The 26,770-nt window shown below is 38.2% G+C and overlaps 1 protein-coding gene across 1 annotated transcript in view; it reads right to left on the bottom strand.

Moving 5' to 3' along the window:
• Nucleotides 1-1,511: 1,511 nt before the first annotated feature.
• CTSO (cathepsin O) overlaps nt 1,512-26,770 on the bottom strand; it is a 30,271-nt gene continuing 5,012 nt past the window's right edge. Inside the window, exons 2-8 of the mRNA XM_008000090.3 lie at nt 20,999-21,107; nt 20,151-20,290; nt 17,221-17,388; nt 15,239-15,360; nt 7,570-7,733; nt 6,364-6,456; nt 1,512-3,460 (exon numbers count right to left, since the gene is read on the bottom strand). Of these exons, the coding sequence (XP_007998281.3) occupies nt 3,426-3,460; nt 6,364-6,456; nt 7,570-7,733; nt 15,239-15,360; nt 17,221-17,388; nt 20,151-20,290; nt 20,999-21,107 (831 nt within the window). The 3' untranslated portion in view covers nt 1,512-3,425. The remainder of the gene's footprint in view (nt 3,461-6,363; nt 6,457-7,569; nt 7,734-15,238; nt 15,361-17,220; nt 17,389-20,150; nt 20,291-20,998; nt 21,108-26,770) is intronic.

A 26,770-nucleotide genomic window follows, 5' to 3' on the forward strand; every position in this document is an offset into this window, starting at 1 on the left:
AGGTCGTGGCAATACTAAGAGATACTCCAAGGGATCTCCTGTGTTCCTCGCCTACTCTCCCTTACCTCCATTGTGGAGTAGTAGACTGATTTCATCTTGATAGTCCTGGTCAATCACCCTGGCCAATCTGTAACTCCCTTCTTAGCCTGTTGTATTAGTCTGTTGTTATGCTGCTAATAAAGACATACCTGAGACTGGGTAAGTCATAAAGGAAAGAGGTTTAATGAACTCACAATTCCACATGGTTGGGGAGGCTTCACAATCATGGTGGAAAGCAAAGGAGAAGCAAAGGCATGCTTTACCTGGTGGCAGGCAAGAGAACTTGTGCAGGGAAACTCCCATTTATAAAGCCATCAGATCTCATGAGACGTATTCACTACCATGAGAACAGTAGGGGGAAACCCCCCTCATGATTCAATTATCTCCACCTGGCTCTGCCCTTGGCATGTGGGGATTATTACAATTCAAGGTGAGATTTGGGTTAAGACACAGCCAAATCATATCATAGACCATACGGTTATATTTCATTCTTTACATCTATATTTCTTGGTGTGACTAAGCTAGAAGTTGCAAGAGTTTTATCAAAGGATATATCAGTTATTCTTAACATAAATATCAAAATAATTTAGACTGCAAGTTCCCACCCTTGCCCAGTCACACTTGCTTCTAGTGCTGATGACCCACTTTATAACTTTTAAATGGGTTAGAAAATCACTGTAAGGTTGGCTAATTTAGTATCCACTTTGAGATCTTTGTGAAACTACATCTAGAAACATGTTGATGACTTTCATTATGACTTCTAATTATTAGATGAGGATTTTGTTGCTTTGACTTAAGCAGTTTGTTATGGCTGGAGCACAGCATAAGAGCGATTGAACTATGCAGCACAGCAGCAATCATGGTTGAAAAGGTAGAGAGGAGCTTCTTCATGAAAGCTCACTTAAAAGAGCTCACATGGTATCATAGGCACTGGGAACCCTTGAATGGTTGGGAACAGAAAAATTGATATCTTTGAGAAATGTAAATGCAGGGGGAACAAAGTAGATGGACTATAAGAACATTGATCTGAATCAGCGGACTCTGAGTCTGGATTAAGGGACATAGAGTATAATGAGTAGGCTACTGAATAATGGAGATAAATGACACTAAAGAACATTGCAACTAAGAAATGACAGTAGCCACAGGAGGTAGGTAATTCACTGATGGGTTACCAAGGTGTAGACGACCTGCTTAAATGTTTAAGATTTGTCTTAATTGTATTGATTGGGTGATTCCATAATGTTGATTCTGTTAATCAAAATAGAGGCTCTAGAAGGTAAAGCAGATTTTTGTTGGGGGCGGTGGGAGGAGATAGGGAAGATGATGAATGGAGTTTTGGAAACACTGAGGTTAAAGTGCCTATGGAGAAAACCAAAAGCTGGATATATTAATTTAGAGCTGAGAAAACAGTGTAAATATAAAGCACAGTAATACTGTGTTGCCGAAATGTAAGCCATACACTTAAGAAGAGGTTCTTTTTAAACCAAAGTCAAATGTAGGTTGTTTTATTGTAAATATCATCAAAATCCACAACAGCAGAAACATATTAATCAATTTGAAATTTAAAAATCCTTTAGAACTTGAGAAAGAGTATTAGAAATGCATTTATATCACATAGAAAGTCAGTAGCAAATACAAACTAGACAAGCAGGACATAGTTCTTTTCTGGCATGCCTGAATAATAAAAATATTTATCAATTAAAATGTCAATATCTGTCTTCCTGGAACAACTCTAAACCTGAGTCAACAAACATTCTTTTGGGATTGGTTCTGATTGGTGTATGAAGAGAAATACAGCATTTTGTTTTTTATTTTGTTTATCTAATCACAGGGAAGGATAAACAAAGGGCAAAAGTGACAGAAAAAATGAGATGTCCTTGAATTTTTTTAGTGGTTGCTGCTGCATTTCATGTTTCATTTTTGTTAGATCATATACATTAGAAAAGAACGATAAAGTTTAGAGAAGAAATATGTACGTACATAGTATTAGAAATAATTTTCTTGTATTGACTCATTTAATATGGTTGTACTTATATTCAACCAGAAGGCCAACTCTTTTGCTATAAGGTTCTCACACTGCTAACAAGAAATGGCTTGTTTTCTAGTTGCAGGTCATGAACAGCACACAGTGTCCCTTCTAGGCACACTGGATTATTGATCACTGTGCAGACGCAGGCTAATCAGAATTGCACCTGAAATCACTTGTGCAATTAGTGATGCAAGAGTGATCACAGGAATCAAGACCGGGAGCCAAGGGAAAGAAAAACAGGTGCACAAAGAAGCAGTTCAGATGGGAGACCGGGAAAGCTAAGGGGAAAACTGGGAAACAGAGTCTGGAAAACTCACAGTTTGACTGATACCCAGGGGTAAGAGATGGGACTTTGATAGGAGTGGTGCCTATGAATTAGGGAAGGAAGGAAGAGGTGAGATCCTAATGTTGGTAAAAGTATAGAGACAAAGGGAGCCAACTAAGTGGCTAGAAAATAGAAATGGAAAGTAAAAATGAGACTTAATTCTTTAGTCAGGGAAGCAAAGCCACCAGGAAAACTTGAGAAAGAGTAAGAGAAAGAGAGGGAGAAAATATGAGATAATATTTTGATATTTTGATATACTAGAGAACAAAAGATTATTCCCTAGTATAAAAAGAACAAAGTAAGAAATACGATCTATTGGATTCCTATTCACAATGAAAATTAACAAACAGTAATTTGTCTCTTAGGCAATGCTACTGGAAGTTACTTATGTAGTTGCCTTATTGTTCATTTAATTTCAGTTTGAGGGTATTTTACCCTTTTCTTTTCCCTCCTTCTGCGTGGTCACTCTGCTGTTCAAAGAGTAAGCACCATTTGTTTAGGTAAAGCAATTGGTGTTGCAAATCCTTCCGATATACTATCTCAGAGGGCTGCAAAATGACTAACTGTACAAGGAACACAAAATTTTAGGTTGGCCATTCTTGTGTATAGGGGTAACCTAAAGCTAGTAATTATACCCCACAAAAGAAAATAAATTCTTATGACCTCTTTGATCCCACCTGAAATATCTCATAATAAACAATCAAATAAATAATAAGCAAACAAAAGTAAACAGCAGCCTCCCCCAGTTGCAGGGACCTAAAATATTTCCTAATCTGAATTTCCTCTCAGGGCAGGAAACTCTTCCACAGGCTTCCTTGCAGCCTTCTGCGCCAGAGTGTGTTCCACTGACTTTGGTTGTCCATCTCTCTACAAGAAGGTAACATTCTGAAACTTAGTTTAAATACTACTAGGCCTTAGAATCTTTTGTAGGTAGTTGCTGAAACTTGAAGTTGAATAACACTTTGAAGTACTATGTTACGTTGCATTATGAAAACCTTCATTTTGTAGCTGTCTCTTGATCTGCCCAACATGTCAAACAAATATAGAAGAAACAGAATCTGCAATACCTAAGGGAAAAAAAGGAATCATTAGTCTATTTCCTCTTTAGATGTTTTTGAAATTGTAAAATAAAGCAACTTTTCATTTGGGTTCAGAAAGAGTTAGTATCTACTAAGAAAATAATGTAATACTTACCACAGCTTGTCAATGTAAACATGGTATCATCAAAAGCAGATATTAGAGATTAGGCATATTAGAAGTATGCCTAATATTTTCATTTTAAGAAACTAAAATAATTGTAAAGATTTAAAAAATCTACTACAAAAACTACTTGTTAACTGAATAAATGTATGCATCTGGAATCTGTATTGAACTAATACATTATTTCTTAGAGGCAAAATAACTTAAGAAATTATTTTAAATGCAATTTCATAACTCAAATTCTAAAATTTGAATGTGGGTAAAACTTTAATAAATCACAAGTGTGCTATGCTTTCTTTATACACAAGAACACAGACTGCAACATCATGGCAAAAGCAATAACTAGCTTATCCGAAGACTGGTTTTTTTTTTTTTTTTTTTTTTTTTGAGACGGAGTCTCGCTCTGTCGCCCAGGCTGGAGTGCAGTGGCCGGATCTCAGCTCACTGCAAGCTCCGCCTCCCGGGTTTACGCCATTCTCCTGCCTCAGCCTCCCGAGTAGCTGGGACTACAGGCGCCCGCCACGTCGCCCGGCTGGTTTTTTGTATTTTTTTAGTAGAGACGGGGTTTCACCGTGTTAGCCAGGATGGTCTCGATCTCCTGACCTCGTGATCCGCCCGTCTCGGCCTCCCAAAGTGCTGGGATTACAGGCTTGAGCCACCGCGCCCGGCCCCGAAGACTGGTTTTTATTGTAACTAACCATATCTTCGAAATCTCTTGCAGCTATGAAATACGATCTGCCTTATATCATTGTTCATAAGAGTAATACGACATCATTGTAACTTTCAGAGCATACTCACTTTCAGGAACAATTTCAATCCTTGTATGATTACTAACCAGGCATACCCTTAAAGATTTATATTATGAAAGCAGGTGGAGAGCAGAAATGATCTCCACTCACCCTTAGTGGCTGAGGGATAGAGAAAGGCTGTAGTGAGGGATGTAGTTATAACTGAGGCAATTATAACCAATATTTGAATTATGTTATTTTAACACTCCTGTCAGAGGTTTGAAAGCAGTCACCCCTCAGCCCAAATCCAAGATCCACCACTGCTGCAGTCAGACATAATATATGTTTAGCAGCAAGGGTTCAATGATTAGCATCAGTAATTTTTTTTTTTTTTTTTTTTTTTTTTTGAGACAGGGTCTTGTTCTGTTGCCCAGGCTGGAGTGCAGAGACCTGATCTTGGCTCACTGCAACCTCTGTCTCCCAGGTTCAAGTGATTCTCCTGCCTCAGCCTCCCAAGTAGCTGGGATTACAGGCACGCACCACCATGCCTGGCTAATTTTTGTATTTTTAGTAGAGACGGGGTTTCATCATGTTGGTCAGGCTGGTCTTGAACTCCTGACCTTGTGATCCGCCCGCCTTGGCCTCCCAAAGTGCTGGGACTACAGGCGTGAGCCACTGCGCCCAGCCAACATCAGTAATTTATCTGCAAGTTCCAAAGATGTACAAGCTCCCAGTAATGCTGAAAAGTGGAGGCCTGATGGGGTTGCTAGTGCTCTGCCCAATATATTTCTGTGATGTTCACTTTTTTCAATGAATGACTTATTAAAACTGTCTCATCAGGGTGACAGAATAGATCACTCACGAACTCTCATGGATTCTGCCTTATGGAATGATTGGATAATAATCATTAAACATAAACTTTCAAATTTTTCTGTAACTAATCAGTCTCATAATCTGAAAAATTCTGCATTTAAAAAAATTATATATATGTTGGAACAAATTATAATGAGAAATGACATGATTGCTCTAATATGTAACTTAGCTTGGGTCTATTTTGATTCAGAAAATATGCTGATTTCTAAACCAAAAGTTTTAGAACATAGGTTTGAATATAGTTTTATAACATGGTAAAAATTCTTAACCAGCTATTTTAGTTTGGTTGGTGGTCCATTTAAAAAGTTGTCATTCAGGCCGGTCATGGTGGCTCACGCCTGTAATCCCAGCACTTTGGGAGGCCGAGGAGGGCGGATCACGAGGTCAGGAGATCGAGACCACCCTGGCTAACACGGTGAAACCCTGTATCTACTGAAAATACAAAAACAAAAAATTAGCCGAGTGTGGTGGTGGGCCTCTGTAGTCCCAGGTACTCAGGAGGCTGAGGCAGGAGAATGGTGTGAATCTGGGAGGCGGAGCTTGCAGTGAGCCAAGATCACAACACTGCACTCCAGCCTGGGAGACAGAGTGAGACTCCATCTCAAAAAAAAAAAAAAAAGTTGTCATTCAATAAAAAAGCATGTTTGGTATTTGCCTAAGCCTCTCAATTCTAGTGGGTGTTTTGCTAGAATTTTGTAGATGGTAAGGGGCATATTAAGTCACAAACAATACTAATGCTCAGTTTCAATATATTTTAAAACAAAGAAAAACTTTTGATAATCATTGAGCAGATATTACAATACACAAATTAAGAAAACTTTATAGTTATGAAATGTAAATTTGGAACAAGAAGACATTTCTGCAGGAGTCCAGTCTCCTAAGCTTTGTGTTTATCTCATTTTTAAAGTAATTAATCTTGGTAAATTATTACTTTACCTTATGTTTTAAGATACATATGTAACATATATTTTTTACTAAGGTCCCTCTTTCTTTTTCAAATACTAATATGTTTAACAGTTCCTCTTGTAAAACACTTTTTTTGTTCATCATTTGGTTAAAGGACAAAAACTATTACTGCTAAAGTGGTTTGAGTATATTGTAACTCTAAAATATTCAAATAATCTCCTTAATATTTATCTCGAGGCTCTAAACACAAATTTATGACTTACCACAAACATTACTTCCCATTTTGACATGGGCGTAACCATCTACTCCCCATGAACTTCCCCAAGAATTCCGCACAATCCAATATGGAGTGCTTCCTACAATGAAACATAAATGGTAACAAATCCTGAAAACTCAACTTTGTTTTGAATGTTTAAGTTTCTTTATTTTAAGTTGGATTTTTGATAAGGATAGCAGCTCTGAGAAGAATATTAAAAATGTAACGTAATGTAATGTAACTTAAACTACTTTATTTTAACTAAGTAAACCTGAGCAGTACTTAGGGACACACTCCAATCAGTAGAAATATATGTTTGAATTCACTTCCCTTTATACAGGGACTGCATAAAATGAAAACAAACACCAATTTCCAAGGAATGAGAAAAAGAAACAAAGAACTGATACATACATATGATAAAATAATATGCACTTACCTTTTCCCAACAATTATTCTAAATATTCCAGAGAGTTTTATACTGATAAAAATTATCATCATTTTAACAAGATATCCACCCAAAAATTGACAGGTGGAATCTGACAAGACATTTATATTGGGAACAGGTCCCCCAAATCTGGCCATAAACTGGCCCCAAAACTGGCCATAAACAAAATCTCTGCAGCACTGTGACATGTTCGTGATGGCCATGATGCCCACGCTGGAAGGTTGTGGGTTTACCGGAATGAGGGCAAGGAAAACCTGGCCGAACCCAGGGCAGGAAACTGCTTAAAGGCATTCTTAAACCACAATAATAGCATGAGCAATCTGTTCCTTAAGGACATGCTCCTGCTGCAGATAACTAGCCGGACCCATCCCTTTATTTCAGCCCATGCCTTTATTTCCCATAAGGAATACTTTTAGTTAACCTATAATCTACAGAAACAATCCTTATCATTGGCTTGCAGTCAATAAATATGTGGGTAAAGCTCTGTTCAGGGCTCTCAGCTCTGAAGGCTCTGAGACCCCTGATTTCCCACTCCACACCCTATATTTTGTGTGTGTGTCTTTAATTCCTCTAGTGCCACTGGGTTAGGGTCTCCACGACCAAGCTGGGCTTGGCACATTTACACCTATAAGATTGTTGAGAAGTTGTGAAGGTCTTATGAGGACTTAGCCATAGCAGAACCAAATTTCAATGTTCTACAGGATGGTGATCATGTTGCAGTCAGCATCCAAGCTGGAAAGCAATCAACTGAGTCTTTTCAGCACTTACCTGTTTTATCAAACCCAGTTACGAGAACTGCATGATTTGCTTCTCCACTAGAGCAGTGATGCTGTATAATGCCTCCCAGATAATCTTGCCAGCTCACTGCATCTACTATGACTACCAAAGGGCCAAAGGTAAGAAGTGCTTTTGCCATTTCATCTTCTTGGTTACTACCAAAAGAGGAAATATTTGGTTAGAAAATTTAGTTTTTAAGGTAAAAATAACAATGATCTATACAATCTGTGTATGATTCTGAGTAGGTTTGGTTGCCGTTACAAAGGACCTAAACAATGGAAGCTAAGTTGGAGAGATTGGTAGTCTATGGTTGGGATAGGGTTACAGGATATCAAGAACCCAAGCTCTTTCTCTATCATTGTGTTGCTATTCAAAGGTCTCCATTTTCAGGGTCCATTCATGGTCCAAGATGGCTGCCGGGACTCCAGCCATTTAACCCATATTTAAGACAGTAGAAAGGAGAAGTGGTACATCTCTGTTGAAAACACTTCCCAGAAATAACATGCAACACTTCCACATATATCTTCACGGATTTCATTGGCCAGAACTCAGTCATATGACTAAGTCTAGCTTAAAAGAAGATGGGGAATGAGTTCTGTAGCTGGCTGGAAAGTCAGTGAAGATATAGGGCTTCTTTTATTAAGGAAAGTGGAAAGACTGGATATTTGGAGATATCTTGCCATCTCTGCCACACCGTGAGAATCAAGAGACTAACTTAAGTTAGTCACTTTCAAATATAGAAATTATAGGGAAGGGCTACCCAAAAGTGGCTAATATAATTATACAATAGTAGAAATGTTAAACAAATATTTTAAAAAGACAAGAAATGTTAGGATGTCAGAAGAACTAGGTGTTAGACTGTGAAGACTGCAAAATACACAATTATTGCTTTCACACATGGACATAAAGTCTCATATTATACAACATTTGTCCTTCATCGATCTTACAAGTGAGTGATCAAATAATTATTGACATTTTTCAAAGGACAGCTTTCTGGGTGAAGGATACTGAAACAAGATCGTAATAGTTCAAGCCAGTAAGATAGCATTTTGTAGTTTAGTGCTACAGCAAGCCAGGGGTGGATTAGTGGCTTGAAAGAGTAAATAATCTTTCATGATGACCAGCTGGAGACCAGTTTCTAGAGAGGGAATATTTTGTCCACAGAGGAACAAAAAGTTGACTGCATAATAATGGAATTTACTGAAATAGAAACTATATACTCATTTTATACATTTATTCATGTTACCTATTAACATGAATATCTGCTTTTTGAGATAAGCAGACATTTCTAATTTTTGCTACTGTAAAACAGTTCATATTAACTAAGATGATCCTGAGACAGGCAAAATTGTGAAGTTTTTAAAAGGGTCATGATAGGTTATAGGTTTTTAATTATCCCACACCTGGGTTCAAATTCCAACTATACACTGCAGCCCTTCAACCTACCGTGCAGAATCAATATAAGGATAAAATTATGGGATATAATTTTGCAAGACATGAATTATGTAGCATGCCCAGCATATAAGTTATACTCCAAGTTTACAATAAGGATTATTTATTTCCCTCATTTCTAACTTATCTAATAACTGATTTTGTTCCCCATAGGATTTAGTGTATAAAGTATATCTTATTGTATAAAAATTCTTTGAGTATTTCCTGATTTAAACATGATATATATATAATAATCTCTCTATCAACCGGAACACAGCTGTCTCTACCAATTTGAGATAACAAAGGATTACTGGAAGTTCATCTCATCAAAGATCAAGTTTCAGGGACATCAGGAGAAAAGCAGAAAGATAAAGAAGAAGGAATATTTTTAGAATGCAAAGGGTAACTGACATTACAGAATCAAAGAAACAGTTTAGTAATAATCCCTGATTTGGGTTAGAGCTGAAGAAAAGATATCAAAGATTAGAAGTAAGATATAGAATGACAAGCCTCTGTCATAAGCAGAGGAAAATGTTCCATTTGGCCCCAGAATTGAGTGGCATTGCTACCATTTGTCTTTCAGAAAGATGTCAGTTTTTAGAGAGTTCAAATATGCTCCAGATAGCATTTTAATTTTCATTATTAACCCAATATAGAACTACTATCAACATGTACATTGTTGATAATGGCTATATTATCAAACATTGATTCCATGAGTTTACTATTCATTTCAGATTAATTTCCAAAACCTACAGTCTTCAAAGAATTTTCCTAAATTTTATTGTCATCAAGATGCGGCAATGAAGGCAAGTTTGACCTGTTACCGATACTTCATGATGTAGGTTTCCATCTCATCTTCCCTAGAATTCAGTGCGTTATACTGTGTCTGAATTTTTCTGACTGTTGTTATATGTAGTAGGTTCCTATAGGTTTTGTTTATTTACATAGTCATTCTCATATTCTAGTTTGAGTTCTGAAATTTCTGGGGTCTGATAAAAATTCATGCAGAACCCTGGGGGATCATTTTGCTTTAAAATTAGATTATATTTTTATGTTTCAGAGGATTTTTTTCCCTTCTTAGATGTGTTCAGGTTCTGTACAATATTTTAAAGAGTGTTTGGCTGAAAACCTAAGACCTCATGACCTTACCAATAGTGTTGGGAGTAAAAGCACAAGCTTTGGAGTTGAACAGATACGAGTTTTAATCCGACTCCACAGTTTACGAGCTGTATGGCCCTCCGGGAGTCTCAGGAATCCACCTTATATGGAAATAATATTATTGAAGTACAAAGGACCACGTCTTGTGCCCAGTTAGAGCAAATGCTTTGGAAGACCTTCCTACATCCTCAGGCTGTCACCAATGCAATGCATATTCACCCAACTTGCAACAATGAGATCCTGCAGCCCTTTCGCTGAGCTGTTTTCCTCCTAGAGTCCGGAAAGCAAGTCTAGTCCCCATCTCTATCCCTAGCTGCACCCTCAACTAATGAACCAGGGAAGACAACAATCATCAACTTGGGTGGGATGGCACTGAGTGTACATTTTACCCTGGCCACCAGAGTTCTCCAGCAGGACTAAGCACGAGGTTAGCCACAGCACTAACTGGCTTAATCAAGAAACCCTGCTGCCCTGGTTCTCTCATTTCCCCACCCCACTACCAGTCTTTCCTGGGATCACTTCCTAGGTGTTCCAACTGAACTCTTGCTGTTTCCTTCTAAATCTGTTCCTGTCTTAGACTTTCAAGTTTCATTAATGGTAATTCTATTTTTCAGTCATTCAGATCAAAAGGCCGGGAATCCTCCTAGACTCCCTTCTCTCTTATCTCCTCTCCAATAAAAAACTGTGTAGGGCTTTACCCTCTGTTTGGGGTATGAATCTATACATACCCCTCATCTCTCATCTCCAAGGCCATTCTTCTAATACCCTGCTCTAAGGCTACTGCTTGGGGACTGATATGGTTTGGCTGTGTCCCCACCCAAGTCTCAAATTGAACTGTATCTCCCAGAATTCCCATGTGTTGTGGGAGGAAGCCAGGGTGAGGTAATTCAATCATGGGGGCCAGTCTTTCCAGTGCTATTCTTGTGATAGTGAATAAGTCTCATGAGATCTGATGGTTTTATCAGGAGGGTCCGCTTTTGCTTCTTCCTCAGTTTCTCTTGCCACTGCCATGAAAGAAGTGTAAGAAGTGCCTTTCAGCTCCCACCGTGATTCTAAGACCTCCCCAGCCATGTGGAACTGTAAGTCCAATTAAATCTCTTTTTTTTCCCAGTCTCGGGTACGTCTTTATCAGCAGCATGAAAATGGACTAATACAGTAAATTGGTATTAGTAGAGTGGGGCATTGCTGGAAAGATACCCGAAAATGTGGAAGTGACTTTCGAACTGGGTAATAGGCAGAGGGCTGGAACAATTTCGAGGGCTCAGAAGAAGATAGGAAAGTGTGGGAAAGTTTGGAACTTCCTAGAGACTTGCTGAATGGCTTTGCCCAAAATGCCAATAGTGATATGAACAATAATTAGGTCCAAGCTGAGGTGGCTTCAGATGGAGATAAGAAACTTGTGGGAAATGGAGCAAAGGTGACTTTTGTTATGTTTTAGCAAATAGACTGGCAGCATTTTGCCACTGCCATAGAGATTTGTGGAACTTTGAACTTGGGAGAGATGATTTAGGGTATCTGGTGGAAGAAGTTTCTAAGCAGCAAAGCATTCAAAAGGTGACTTGGGTGCTGTTAAAAGCATTCCATTTTAAAAGGGAAACATAAAAAGAGCATAAAAGTTCAGAAAATTTGCAACCTGATGATGCAGTAGAAAAGAAAAACCCATTTTTTGAGGAGAAATTCCAGCCAGCTGCAGAAATTTGCATAAGTAGCAAGGAGCCTGATGTTAATCCCCAAGATCATGGGGAAAATGTCTTCAGGTTATGTCAGACACCTTCATGGCAGCCCCTCCCATCACAGGCCTGGAGGCCCAGGAGGAAAACGTGGTTTCATGGGCTAGGCCCAGGGTCCTCATGCTGTGTGCAGCCTAGGGACTTAGTGCCCTGTGTCCCAGATGCTCCAGCCATGGCTCAAAGGGGCCAACATAGAGCTCAGGATGTGGCCTTGGCAGCTTCCATTTGGGGTTGAGCCTGTGGGTGCACAGAAACCAGGAACTGAGATTTGGGAACCTCCACCTAGATTTCAGAAGATATACAGAAATGCCTGGATGCACAGGCAAAAGTTTGCTGCAGGAGCAGGGCCCTCATGAAAACCTCTGCTTGGGCAGTGCAGAAGAAAAACGTGGGGTGTCTGACCGCGAAAGAGTCCCACGGGAGCTGTGAGAAGAGGGCCACTGTCCTCCAGTCCCCAGAATGGTAGATCCACTGACAGCTTGCACCATGCACCTGGAAAAGCCGCAGACACTCAATGCCAGACCATGAAAGCAGCCAGGAGGGAGGCTATACCCTGCAACGCACAGAGGCAGAGCTGCCCAAGACCATGGGAACCCACATCTTGCATCAGCATGACCTGGATGTGAGATCTGGAATCAAAGGAGATCATTTTGGAACTTCAAAATTTGACTGCCTGCTGGATTTTGGCATTGCATGGGCCCTGTAACCCCTTTGTTTTGGCCAATTTCTCCCATTTGGAATGGCTATATTTACCCAATACCTGTATCCCTATTGTATCTAGGAAGTAATTAGCTTGCTTTTGATTTTACAGGCTCATAGGCAGAAGGTACTTCTCTTTTCTCAGATGACACTTTGGATTGTGGACTTTTGGGTTAATGCTGAAATGAGTTAAGACTTTGGGGGACTGTTGGGAAGGCATGGTTGGTTTTGAAGTGTGAGGACATGAGATTTGGAGGGGTCAGGGATGGAATGATATGGTTTGACTGTGCCCCCACCCAAGTCTCAACTTGAATTGTATCTCCCAGAATTCCCATATGTTGTGGAGGGACCCAGAGGGAGGTAATTGAATTCGTGGGGGCTGGTCTTTCCCATGCTATTCTCGTGACAGTGAATAAGTCTCACAAGATCTTATGGGTTTATCAGGGGATTCTGCTTTTGCTTCTTCCTCATTTCCTCTTGCTGCTACCACGTAAGAAGTGCCTTTTGCCTCCCGCCATGATTCTGAGGGCTCCTCAGCCATGTGGAACTGTAAGTCCAATTAAACCTCTTTTTCTTCCCAGTCTTGGGTATGTCTTTATCAGCAGTATGAAAACAGACTAATACAGGGACAGTATGACCTCATCTCCTACTAGTCTTGTCTTTTTTCTCCACACTGCAGCCACAGTGGCTTCATCATTGTTCTAACATGCGAGACATGTTTCTGCTTCATGATCTTTGCATTTACAGCCTCTCTGCTTGGAACAATTTTCCCCCAGATATCTGCGTGGTTAAGTCCACACACTTCTCCACGTCTTCATTTGAACATAACCTTTTCAGTGAGTGAGACCCTGCTAGGCAACCCTTTCTCAAATTGTACACTCCCCCTACCACCAGATCTTTCCTCTTCCTCCCACTGTTTTCTTTTGTTCTCTTTGGAAATTATTACAGTTAACATGCCATATGCATTTTCATTTCTCGTTGATTGTCTGTCTCAGTTACTAATGAGGACAAGGTTTTTGTCTGTTTTGTTCTTTACCAAATTCCCAGAACTTAAAAAAAAAGTCAGTAAATATCTGAATGAATACATAAATCAAAGAAAGATCTTCCTGCAGTCAAATGCTATCAGCTTAGCATTGTATTGTTAGAGTTTAATCTTCAATATAAACAAGAGACTTTGATCGGGACCTCTTCCTTCCTAATCAAAGGCCCAATGCCAATAACTCCTGCATTCTCTCTTTCCCTTAATTCAGACTAATGCCTATTATTCTTTTGCTCCTTCTTAATTTTTTTTTTTTCAATTTCCTACCATGACAAGGGATTCCCTTAATCCCTTTTAATGATATTTTGTAAATCTAGTTTTTTCTTGTATACATCCTTCCCTTATACTCTCAAGGAAGTCACAGTTTATAGGGCATACTTTCTCATTTTAGAAAGCACATTACCTTTACCCCCAAAGGAGATGTTGACCAAGGTACTCAGTGACCCTGAACATTTCATTATAAGTCCTACGTAGCCTGCCAGCTATGGAATTAAGGCTGCCTGGTACATGGTTCCTAGGGTCACCCTGAGGACTCTTGTTGCAGACCAGAGTTGTGTTGACAACCTGCCAGTTCTCTGGCACACTTATGCTCATTTAAACGGGTACATTTTGTTCAAGGATGCAATTTCACCCGTGATTTCTTTCAGATCCCCTGGGTAGATACCATCTGGATCAAGGGATTCTTTTATATTCAGGACCACTAAGTCATAGGGCATTCTGTTACCTTATCCAAATTTAATTTAGTTCCTCTGTTTTCTCTGTTTCAAAAGACTGCAAAGTTCCCATCATATATTTTCTTAATGAAGCCAGGAGTTGGTTGGGTCTCCCTTTGTCCTTTTCACCCATGAACTCTATCAAATGGTCATGATGAGTCTCCAGCCAGCTCTGTGTTTTTCATGTGTTTTTAAAGCATTTTTAATGATTGTTTCTCCCCAAACTATCCAAAGTTATCTTGCCCTTCAATCTCAACACAAGTCCTTTCCCTCAGCCTGTCTTTATCTATCCCTACATTCCCATCATGCTTATAGTGTATGCTACATAATTTATCTTCAGTAATATATGCTTCCCTCTTGTTTCTAATCTGAAGTTTTGTGTTATATTTTTCAAATGGCTGATGTCTTGAAAAATGCAAAGAACATAAATGGTATTTAAAATATGTTTCCTGATACGTAGCCTGTATGATATTAGCCGCACAAAGCAATTCTGGATGGACTCACCATTAAGATTGAAATATGCTAATGGTATTGTAACACCTAAATTTGATAAGATGAAGGTGATAAATATAAATATAAATTATGTACCAATAATTTATAAGTATAATAAAATATAAAACATAACAAATAAATATACATATAAATTATACCTTAAACAGAATTTAAATTTTTCATTTCTATTGCAATGACACTTGGAAAATTAAGTAGATTATAATTAAGAAACAACATTTACAACATTTCATTGTAATTGTTACTCTTTCTAGTAAAAAGTAGGTTTTACAACGATTAAGAGTATGCAGTGATGCCTTCAATCAAATTATTAACTAAATATTCAATAGATCATAAATTTAAAATATATAAAGAAAAACATAATACAATAAGATCTTTACCTGAAGTCATATGCAGAATAACCTTTGATTGAAAATCCAGAATGTGAACCAGAAAAGTAATGGCACAGACCATTTTGTGCTTTAAAAGGATATTCAGAATCTTTCACCAGTTTTACTTGCATCTAAAAGAAAACAATCACTGAAAATGTTTACTGTCAATTGTTTTGTAAATCAAATAGAACTTACTTCACTGTGTCAAAACAGGTTCAATTTCACACACCTCCATCATGTGCATATACTTTGCATTCTTTCACTTTTCTTTCTTGAGACAGAGTCTTGTTCTGTTGCTCAGGCTGGAGTGCAGTGGCTCAATCTTATCTCACTGCAACCTCCACCTCCTGGGCTCCGTCTCCCCAGTAGCTGTGACTACATGTATGAGGCACCACACCAGGCTAATTTTTTATATTTTTTGTAAAGACAGGGTCTCACTCTGTTGCCCAGGCTGGTCTTAAACTCCTGGACTCAACAAATCCACCTGCCTTGGCCTCCCGAAATACTGGGATTATAGGCGTGAGGCATTGTGCCCAGCCTATACTTTGGGTTTTTAATATTATAAATTAAATCTATCCAGAACAAGCACCTTGTTCTGGATAGCCTAGACATTTGGAGTCAATATCTTTCCTTCTCCCTTACTTCTCTGTATCTTACAGCATCCTTTTGTAGATCCTCCATGGATCTAATAACAGTCTTGTCATCTTTCTCCTGACAGTGCTATAGGACAGCTCACTTTCCTCCCAGTGCTTCTGGTTCTGCCAAGTCCTTCAGACTCCATTCGGTGGTTTATACACAGGCAATGGGTAAGCCAAGCATTCTTTCTATCACTTCACTTTTATGCCATTCATATAGCATGTGTCAAATACTTCATAGTTATCTGTACAAAATCCTCCCTTTTTGAATGCTAGGCTAATGAAAGGGAGGAGACTCATAATTCATTGCTGTCTACAGTGTGTACAGAGCAGCTCCTGGAATATGTGATTAAAAATGCAACCAATGGATAATGGAAGAGAATTCAGGTTTGGGGAACTCTGATGGCGTTTTACAGAACCCAATAGCACCCTTATTGGCAAATTTCATGCAGTTGATATTGGATCTGGGACACTGTCAGGGCAAGTCCTAAGAACACTGAGGGACACTGGGGTATACTGAGCAAACCCTACTGTGAGAGGCCGGGGAATGAAGGTACTGACTTGGCAACATGATCTCACCTCTCAGGCTTCATTTCTTCATCTATAAAAAGAGATACAGGCTGGGCACGGTGGCTCATGCCTGTAATCCCAGTACTTTGAGAGGCTGAGGCGGGTGGATCACAAGGTCAGGAGTTCGAGATCAGCCTGGCCAATATGATGAAACCACATCTCTACTAAAAAAACAAAACAAAACAAAACAAAACAAAACAAAACAAAACACCAAAAAAATTAGCTGAGTGTGGTAATGGGCACCTGTAGTCCTAGCTACTCAGGAGGCTGAGGCAGCAGAATTGCTTGAACCCGGGAAGCGGAGATTGCAATGAGCCAAGATTGCGCCAGTGTACTCCAGCCTGGGTGACAGAGTGAGATGCTGTCTCAAAAAAAAAAAAAAAAAAAAAGAGGTAAAAGATTAGTTAGTCTCTAATTCCCTTTTAACCTTAACATTCAGAAATTCCATGAAAATAAAAAATTCATATATTCTCAACTTTCTGGGGAATTATGAGATATTCAGATCTGCTAAAAAGCATGTATATACTAAGAAATGTCAAGAAATAAATATAAATATTTCTCTGAAGACAGATTTCAGATTTTTCCCCTTTTGATTTCTTGACAATTGCTTTGCCTAGAAATGATTCTTTTTAAATATTCTGATTAATTACTTCAAACTTTGATCATATACATTTCTGAGCATGGAAACGTTATTTAATATATGCGAACAAACTGTCTGAATTTTGAACACACAGTAAACAAGCAAAAAAGGAAATAAAGAGTTTAAAAGGCTGAGAGACTAGTTACCTTGTTTAACCAGTTCAAAGCATTGAGAGTAGAGCCTCCATTGCAGCCATAATTAGTATACGAACAGTCAATGACCTGCTGGACACTTAGGTCTTCCAGGGGCTTCCCTTTTATTGCATATGCAGATTCCACTGCCCCCACCACGCTGAAGGCCCAGCATCCTCCACACTGTTTAAAAATAGAAAAAGGAATAGTATTTATAGGGTTTAAATCAACTTACCAACATCTCTAAATATAACAAGTTATCAAATCAAGTAAGGTTTCCAGAATCTGGAAATCTACACAGTATATAGGCCTATCCTCTAGATTTTTAAATTGAAAAAAAGAGAAAACCAAAAGTCTCTTCTGAGCATCATTTAATTATTAGTTTATGTTGTCAGCATGATTACTATTCTAAATTTGGCAATGCAAGGTAAGGGTGAATTTTTAGAGACTGAGGAAATACTTGGGCTAACTGATGATCTTCTAAAAGACTATTCAGTTCACTGAATATGTGACTTCTCTTTGTAGGTGGCTTTTCTGCTGGAGAGCGTGTGCTGACTCCCACTCCATCCTTCCATCCCCCTTGCTTTTTTCAGGACACTCTGCTTCCATGGGCATATACCACTTCCATCCTAAGGGTGAGGAGGGGAAAGATGTATGTTGTGCTCATTATAGTTGATGGAGATAAGAGAATTAATAAATATTAATGAATTACTTTTTAGGCTATAAAGATACCCTATTAAGTATGCTTATAGTGGATGCACATGAAATGTCCTAAGGATATAAACCCATATTAGTCATTACTCCAGTATTGGCTGCCGATCATGCTGATAGTGGATCTATTAACTTGCTTTCACTTAACAAACTAGAACAAACGAATAAAAGAACTAATCCTGAAAGAAAGAGAGGAGACAGAGGGAATGAAATCAGGGATCATAGGATCCCGTAAAAGGAAGAAGGATCCACAGAAAAGGCAGAGGAGAGTAGATTTGAGATTGGATGAAACTGACATAACCAGAGGGCCATGTGTGGCAGAGTTAGATCAAAAAAAAAAAAAAAAAAAAAAAAAAAAAAAAAAAAAAAAAAAGGAATGACAATTGGATATCTTTGCAGAGTTACATTTTGAGCAACTTTATGGCTGTAAGTGCTCTTTTAAAGGTTATATCTCCCGTGCCTATGGCATAGTAAAAACACTCACTATACAGCAGGGTCTCCAAACTTCAACAAAGGTGAACACAGGGTGGCTCACGCCTGTAATCCCAGCACTTTGGGAGGCCAAGGCAGGCAGATCAGGAGGTCAGGAGTTCAAGACAAGCCTGACTAACATGGTGAAACCCCGTTTCTACTAAAAATACAAAAATTAGCTGGGCATGGTGGGGCGCACCTGTAATCCCAGCTACTCAGGAGGCTGAGGCAGGACAATCGCTTGAACCTGGGAGGTGGAGGTTGCAGTGAGCCGATATCACACCACTGCACTCCAGCCTGGGTGACAGAGCGAGACTCTATCTCAAAAAAACAAAAAAAGAAAAAGAAAAAAGGTGAATACAAGCTGCTGACACCACCCCTATAGCCAGTTTTAGTCAAGCCACAAGGGCAGTTCCTGCTTAAAAAAAAAAAAAAGAGTCTCTCGAATATTCCTTTAATTAAAGATCCCTAATTAAAAGTTCCCTCTTTAATACACTGTGGACCATTTTTGAAAGGATTCTATTTATGTCTAATTCACATGTTATTACAAATCCAGTAATAAAGCAAATGATTCGGTGGTAAAACTTAATGTACAAAAATGAAGATAGAATCTGAGAAGCAAAAATCATTCTAACTAGACATTGACTGAGAAACTGCTGGGAGAGAAACACTTTCCATACAAGGGAAGGCTGAATGATCTGTTGAGGTTTCCACCGCAGACAAATTGAGACTATCCACCTCTCGTTATGGGTTTGACTTTCCCTAGTTGGCAGGTATTCCCTATGCCAACAGTGAGGGGTGCAGACAGGTAGGGGATGTCAGCAAAGCATGCACGCACCCCTCAAACATCTGCCAGTTTGGTGGGTTCACTACGCATTATAGGTCATTCCCACCCACATCTGCCCTTACCACTTTCCTTCCTATTTCAAAGGCACCTCCTTCCACCACTTCAGAATAACTCACAAGCTGCAGCCCTTCCAACTCCCATGTCCTCAGCAAACTTTGAGTCTTTTTTCAAGGTAAATTGCTATATTCATTGCAGTACTTACGTATTTCTTAATCAGTAAGCATGTTTAAACTGTGCTACTGTGTCTATTAGCTTTCTGTCTTTTAAAAAATATGTCATTGATTAAGTTCCTGGGGTGCGTGACCTAACCTCATTTCTCCCATAATCCCTGTCATGTTACTGCTCAATTCTGCATAGGTGGTGATTTTCTGGAATGTATGTGTCACGTTATGGCTGAACTGACTACTGACTATACTTTTAAGACCCCCGGATTCAAAGGCATATGATTCTGTGAAGATGGGGGCAGGTTTTCTGATAGAGCTTGCAAGATGAGGCTTGAGAATCCAGGAGATTCAGCCACACTGTTGGTAAATTTATCCATTTTCATTTTACTTTTTCACTTTTCTTTTCTTGAACCATTTAAGCCTTTAATGCTCATGTTTACCTTCTCCAGTCTTCCATCTGCTATTGTACAGAAAGCTTGGTATCTGTGATACAGCTACTGGGAAGTATCCCTGAGTTACTGTGTTGGTGGCAATGGCAATTAGTAAGAGGACACAGCTTCAGGAATAAAAGTCAGGGCTTTAACATTTGCCTCTCATTCCTCTAGAGATTCTCCTTTCATTGTCATTTTGGATGACTGAGATGTGATTTTCCTGGAGAAATGATGCATTCCATTACAAGTTTGACTAAATTTCACCTCAAAGCTGCCTTTCAATGCTTAGATGATTAGAAAAGAAGAGGGATTTAAACTTACCGTCTGCTGGTTTCTCACTTGTGTCACAACATGCTTGTCCCTCCAGTCAAATCTTAATGGCCAAGACACATTGGGGATGGACCTATGTACTTCTGCTGAGTATCTGGGAAACTTGGAAGGTTTGCTTCTTAAATAAATGGCTGAGTAGAAACATAAAATGAAAAAACAACCAATATTATATCACAATGTATCATATTATATGTAATATATATTTGTTATATATAAAGACAATCAATATTACATTATATTACAGAGAGACAACCAATATTATATTAAAAGACAACCAATATTATATTATATTATATCCTTGGAATTATTTGGGAGGAACTTTTAAAGAAGAAACAGTAGCCTTCTAGTAGACCTGCTATTTTAGATTTTTCCTTTGTGCTGTTCTATAATATAAAATGCATTCATTAAAAACTACAAAAGAGAATTTCTACAATAAGGCTAGAGATGACACATAAAATGACTTGTCTGATAAAACCAGGTCAATAATAAAAATAAGTATAATTGACATCATTTTTTTCTATCATAACCCATGGAACCATAGGTTCCCTGAACAGAAATAGCACTAGAAAACTGCAGAAGTGATTAGACAATTACCCTTAAGAGCCACATGGAAATGTGCATAATTATAATATTCATTTCTTAAGCAGTAATTAGAAGACAGTGGCCATGAATTTATTTTTTTATGTGAGCACATGGTACATGCCTGACACTTAGTAGGTAAATAGTTAATAAATGTTAACTATTACTCAATTTATTAGATTTACAATTAAATATTTATCAAAAGTTAAGCAAGCAAATTAAAATCAGGGAATCACTCAAATAGCACCATCGCACCATACCTTTAAACTCTTCAGGAAACAAATAGGAAAACTGATTTATTCCATAGAAGGCGGTGGAGTTTTCACTGGGAGATAAAGAATTCAAGTATCGATGTCTATTAAGGCTTTCCTAGAAGAAAAACAAAAACTATTTCTTATCTACTATGTCAGTTTTCCAAAGTAAACTGTGTATAATTAACTTGGAGATATTTTTCCATTATAAAGTTAAAGGTTGATTTCCTTCAGACTACAATGTAAAGTTGTATAAGATATCCATAGGAAATTCATAAACATTTTCTATTAGAATTATCTAATTTCAGGCATTTTTTGAGGCTGAGAAAAGTGTATTTTATTCATTTATAATTCCCCATCACCAGGCTTGTTGCAAGCATTCCATATACAGCTATTAAAGTATTGACATAGTGGGAAAAAAGAAACAGACTGCAAATAAACACTAGATACTAGAAGCAAATTGTCACCTATAGACATCCACTCATGTGGTTAAACAATTATGAATATGGAATATGTCCTCTTCACCTTTGTGTTTCCCAGAACTAAGTAATGAAGCATGAAAAACAGACTGAGTAAATAAATTAATAAATCAATCTGATTCTATTAAAGCTTTATAGATATCTCTATCTCATGTAGGGTACAAAGGCTCTGTGACAGATGCAATTCTGGAAATATATGAAGAAGACAGCCTGGTTTCTCTATCTGGAGGGGAAATGTGACCATTATTTACTGATTTCTGAACTTTGAATTTTGTGATAATTTATCTTAAGCTTATCTTTTATATAAACATGCTTCAGTTTCGTAATACTAACCAATTACGTAGAATACATAAAATTTCAGGGGGCTATCAATTTGGTACCTTTTCAACCCTAGTGCTTCTACATATTTGTCTGTGTACTTATGTGTTTATTGTATGTCTGTCTCAAAAACCTATAAGCAAAATGATGACTCCTTATATGTGTTATTCCTTATGGTGATACCCTCACATAGCACATGCCTGGCACTCAATAAATCCTTGATAAGTGTTTGTTGGTGAATAAGTAGATAAGTGACATTTTCATGCCCTTATCATGCCCTTAATAACTTTAAGCTGTTTATTTTTAAGCAAATTATTTCTGGAAGTTGTCATAATCTTATTTTTTTTTTCCTTTTGTGCATACCTAGGAAGATTGCTAATCAACAAATTAATAAAGTTTTTGAGGTACTTAAAAAAAAAAAAAAAAAATCTTGATGAAGCAAGGCTTTCAATATAACCTGGATATATAAATGTAAAAATAGAACTAGAATACAAGGTAATTCTGTATATGGCAAATGACAAATATAATCCAGAAATTATTAACTGCTAAGGAATGCAGAGGATTCATTCAATCAGTAAGTACCGCCTGGCCATCTTTGTGAGCTGGAGTAGTCAGGAAGGCACTGAGAATGTAGAATGTTAAGAACGCACAGGAGAGAATGTGGCAGCCATGAGAATGCCTCTCAGCCTTCTTTCTATAGGGAGTTTAGTTGCTGCTAGTTGAATCTCCATGATCACACCAAGGGAAGCCACAGTTCTTATGGGCTGCACCTAGCTCATGACTGAATGCTAAGGCTTGCTATTTGGGGGACTAATGGGACTCCCCTGAAAGCTGGTTTTTGATTAATGACTCCCTGATGACCTTGCCAAACCAAACTTTCCTTGGACTGTGAGATAGCATGGAACTCTTCCCCAATCTTCCTTCCTTTTTTCCTTCACTCAGGGTCAGAATTACATTGCAATCAGATAGCTCTACCTGGTCCTCTCCCTATTCGTTTACAGGAATTACTCCTGTGATTGATTAAAAAAAAAAAAAAAAAAGAAAAGAAAAGAAAAAAAGGCTGGGCGTGGTGGCTCACGCCTGTAATCCCAGCACTCTGGGAGGCCGAGGTGGGTGGATTACCTGAGGTCAGGAGTTCGAGACCAGCCTCGCCAACATGGTGAAAGCCTGTCTCTACTAAAAATACAAAAATTAGCCGGGTGTGGTGGTTCATGCCTGTAATCCCAGCGACTCAGGGGGCTGAGGCAGGAAAATCATTTGAAGCCAGGAGGCAGAGGTTGCAGTGAGCTGAGATCACACCACCGCACTCCAGCCTGGATGACAGAGCAAGTCTCCAACTCAAAAAAAAAAAAAAAAAAAAAAAAAAAAAGAATGAGAAGACATGAATAACCAATTTACCAATATTAGGAATGAAAGAAGAGCCATGATTACAGATGCTTCAGGCATTAGAAGAACAATATTCTGACAACTTTATGACAATAACTTGGCAAACTGTACAATATGGACAAACTTTTTGAAAGGCACAGATTGCCAAAGATGAAGGGAGAAACAAAATTGGAGCAGCCTTTTACCAGCTAAAGGCATTAAATTTGTAAGTGAAAACACTCACAAAGAAAACTTCAGGCCCAGACGGCTTTTTGGTGAACTTTATACAATGAAGAAAGAAGTAATACCAATATTATCCTTTGAGAAAGTCAAGAAGAAGGGAACAAGCTGCAACTTAAATAAGAACAGTGTTACCCCGATTCTAACAGAAAAATATATCTAAATAAAATAGAACTACATACCAGTATCCCTCATAAATATGCTGTAGATGCAAAATCCTTAATAGCAAACCAAATCTAGCAATATATGTAAAGGACAATACATTGTGACCAAGTGAAGTTTATTCAGAAATGCTAGGTTGGTTTAAAATTTCAAAATCAATCATCAGTATGGTACATCATATTAGCAGAACCAAGAAGGAATATACCACACACACACACATGCATGTACATGAGGTACAGGCTGGTACACCCTTTGAAGATTCTTAAAATTACACAAATTGTTTAATTAAGAAAATCTAATTCTAGGAATGTATTTTAGACTCTTGAGTGTAGGCAATGCTATACGTGTTCATTCTACACATGTGTCTGCGAGGTGAGGCAGTAGTTGAGCCATATACTCTATTTAGTTGGAGAGCTGATGCAAGTTTATCTTACTAGATCATTTGTGACATCTATGAGTAAAACAATATATTGCCACTCAAGTTGGCAAATGCCAGATGAAACAAACTTATATATCGTTGTCAGGGAATTCCCCTGTACTTCTCTTAATTTTTGTGTTGCCTTATGAGTGTCATTTCACCATCCAAAGTTTAGGTGTTCTGGTTGTGAAGTAGTTATAATAACACTAATTTAATAATGAAATAAACTAATATATTATTTATGTATTTTATATATTTATGTCCCTAATTTTTCAATAATGATTCCAATAACAGTTACTTGGTTTTGGTCTTGTGCCATGTGTTTGAAAAGCCAAATATCTCCACATATATTTTCTATTTGTTATCACTTGATATACTGTTCTTTGATTTATGTCAGCAGCACCAGTATCTGCAGGACTTCTGAAAATGTTGCTGTCTTCCACTTGTTCAACCAGGAGACAACTTCTAAAATAATTCCATTTGCCATTCCGGTGTAATGACTCCTGTCTTTTGACAGGTCTCCATAGCCCATGTCAGGGCTACTTAATCTTTATACAAGTTGTAGACTTCTTGCCAAGAGCAAAATACTCTAAACCACTAAATGCTCTGCTTCCTCTTCTCCCTACCACTAATCCCTACCCACTTGTTTTGATTTTGCAAAACCATTAATAACATTAAAAGTCCTTTCCTGGCGACTTCTGAGCACAGCATAATAATAATAATAATAATAATTGTTGTTATTATTTTGAGATGGAGTCTGGCTCTGTAGCACAGGCTGGAGTGCAGTGGCGCGATCTCGGCTCACTGCAAGCTCCGCCTCCCGGGTTAACGCCATTCTCCTGCCTCAGTAGTCTTCAGTAGCTGGAACTACAGGCGCCTTCCACCACGCCGGGCTAATTTTTTTGTATTTTTTTTTTTTTTAGTAGAGATGGGGTTTCACCGTGTTACGCAGGATGGCCTCAATCTCCTGACCTCGTGATCTGCCTGCCTCGGCCTCCCAAAGTGCTGGGATTACAGGCATAAGCCACCACGTCCGGCCTCTTTTTAATTTTGCAACAATTTGAAATGTCTTACCTTTGCTGTGCAATTTTTGGCTATATACTCAACCTCTCTGAGCTTCATTTCAATCAACAAATGGAGTAATACTGATCTGGCAGAATGTAAGGATTAAATAAAATAATAATTGGAAAACACATATGACAGAGACTGGCAAAATAAATGCTCAGTTAAAATACTCTCATCCTTTATCTTCCTTTTCCTTTAAACAGAGTATTTGGATTATAGAAATGGCACTCAAAGACCATACTTTCAGATTCACTTGGAGCAAGTATTTCTCATGTCATTAGAAATGAGGATCAATATTATCTACTGAAAGCAATCTGTTGCTTTCATGGTAAAATAATACTATCAGTATATCCAAGAATATTTGTTCTCATCTATTTATTCTCTTATTTGCTATACACTTATCAAGTTCACTAACCTGGGTTTCACATCATTTAAAATTTAAAAAGCCCTATATTTCATTTCTTGAATTATCAATTCTTTTAAGTGACTTTTCGGTCTCTCTTGATTCTGGCTATTAAAGATTTCATAGAAGCATCACAAACTGAGAGTTTGTATGAGGCCCTTGCTGCTCATTACATCCAACATCCTCCGGTATGTAAGGATCAGTGAGCAGATATTCTCAACAGAGGATATGATAGTGAGCACATTTAGAGTAGCCATCTCTAAAGTCATATAGAATATTAAAGACCTGAACCTTCACTTCATTTATGAGAGGAAAGACGTAAAGTTTTGATGAATACGTAGGAAACATCTCATTGATGCTTTTGAAAAGTGCAGATGTTTAAAAATTAGATCTTACACAAGAAAAATTAGAGCTGGTAAGTCAGAACAGTCTTTGAACAGATTTGGTGAAAAATAACTACCTTCACCTTTTTGTTGTTATTGTTGTTGTTAAATGTGTTTAATTGAATGAGTTACAAAGGGAGATACCAGATTCCTGAACAGAAGGTAACTCAGAACCTAAGAGCTTGAGGAAATTATCCTGATTATAAAACCAGGAAAAACGTGTCCCTTGGGCATTGGTAGATCTTGTGCTACTAAATCTCTATTTATTACAGGTAGAACCTCTCAACTTTATACCTAGGACCCTGTCCCTGTAAGACTCTGTCCCTAAAGCTATCCTTATTATGACTTCTAGCAGCCATCCTTCTAAGAGGTAGAATCTCCTAAAGCTGCTTTTGTGTGTGTGTGCACGTGCACTGGAGGTGATCACATATTTGAACTGTGATTTAAATGTAATATGTTTCTAAGCACTGTCTTCCATATTCTAATTTCCTGCCTGTTAGCCTAGCTAGGATGCTTCATAACTACGCTAAAGGAGGTTGATAAGAACTGCAGAGTAGTCAGTCATGAAGCATCCCAGCAAGGCCAAACAACAAACAGAGGATGGGTTCAGTCTGATCATAAAACAGAATAACTATCAGTCTGATCATAAAACAGAATGACTATTGACAAGAGACTTGAACCAGTCTCATGAGGAGGTTAGGCTGCAGTTTTAAAATTCCTCAGAAACCAACATTTTTCTTACAGGATCAGAAAGTCCTTCCAGCAATCTCAGGCATCTTGGCCCTCTTACCTTTCCAGCTGTGGGTAACCACAGTCTTAGACAATGCTCGGGTTAGGGTAAGTTAAGAGGAAAATGGTCATGTTCAAAATGATCTAAGAGCAGAAACCCATGGAGGGTGGCTTGAGGGGTTCTCAGATATTTCCTTAATCTACTTCCCTGAGGGGAAA

The sequence above is a fragment of the Chlorocebus sabaeus genome, chromosome 7 (genome assembly GCF_047675955.1).
Source record: "Chlorocebus sabaeus isolate Y175 chromosome 7, mChlSab1.0.hap1, whole genome shotgun sequence".
NCBI lineage: Eukaryota > Metazoa > Chordata > Mammalia > Primates > Cercopithecidae > Chlorocebus > Chlorocebus sabaeus.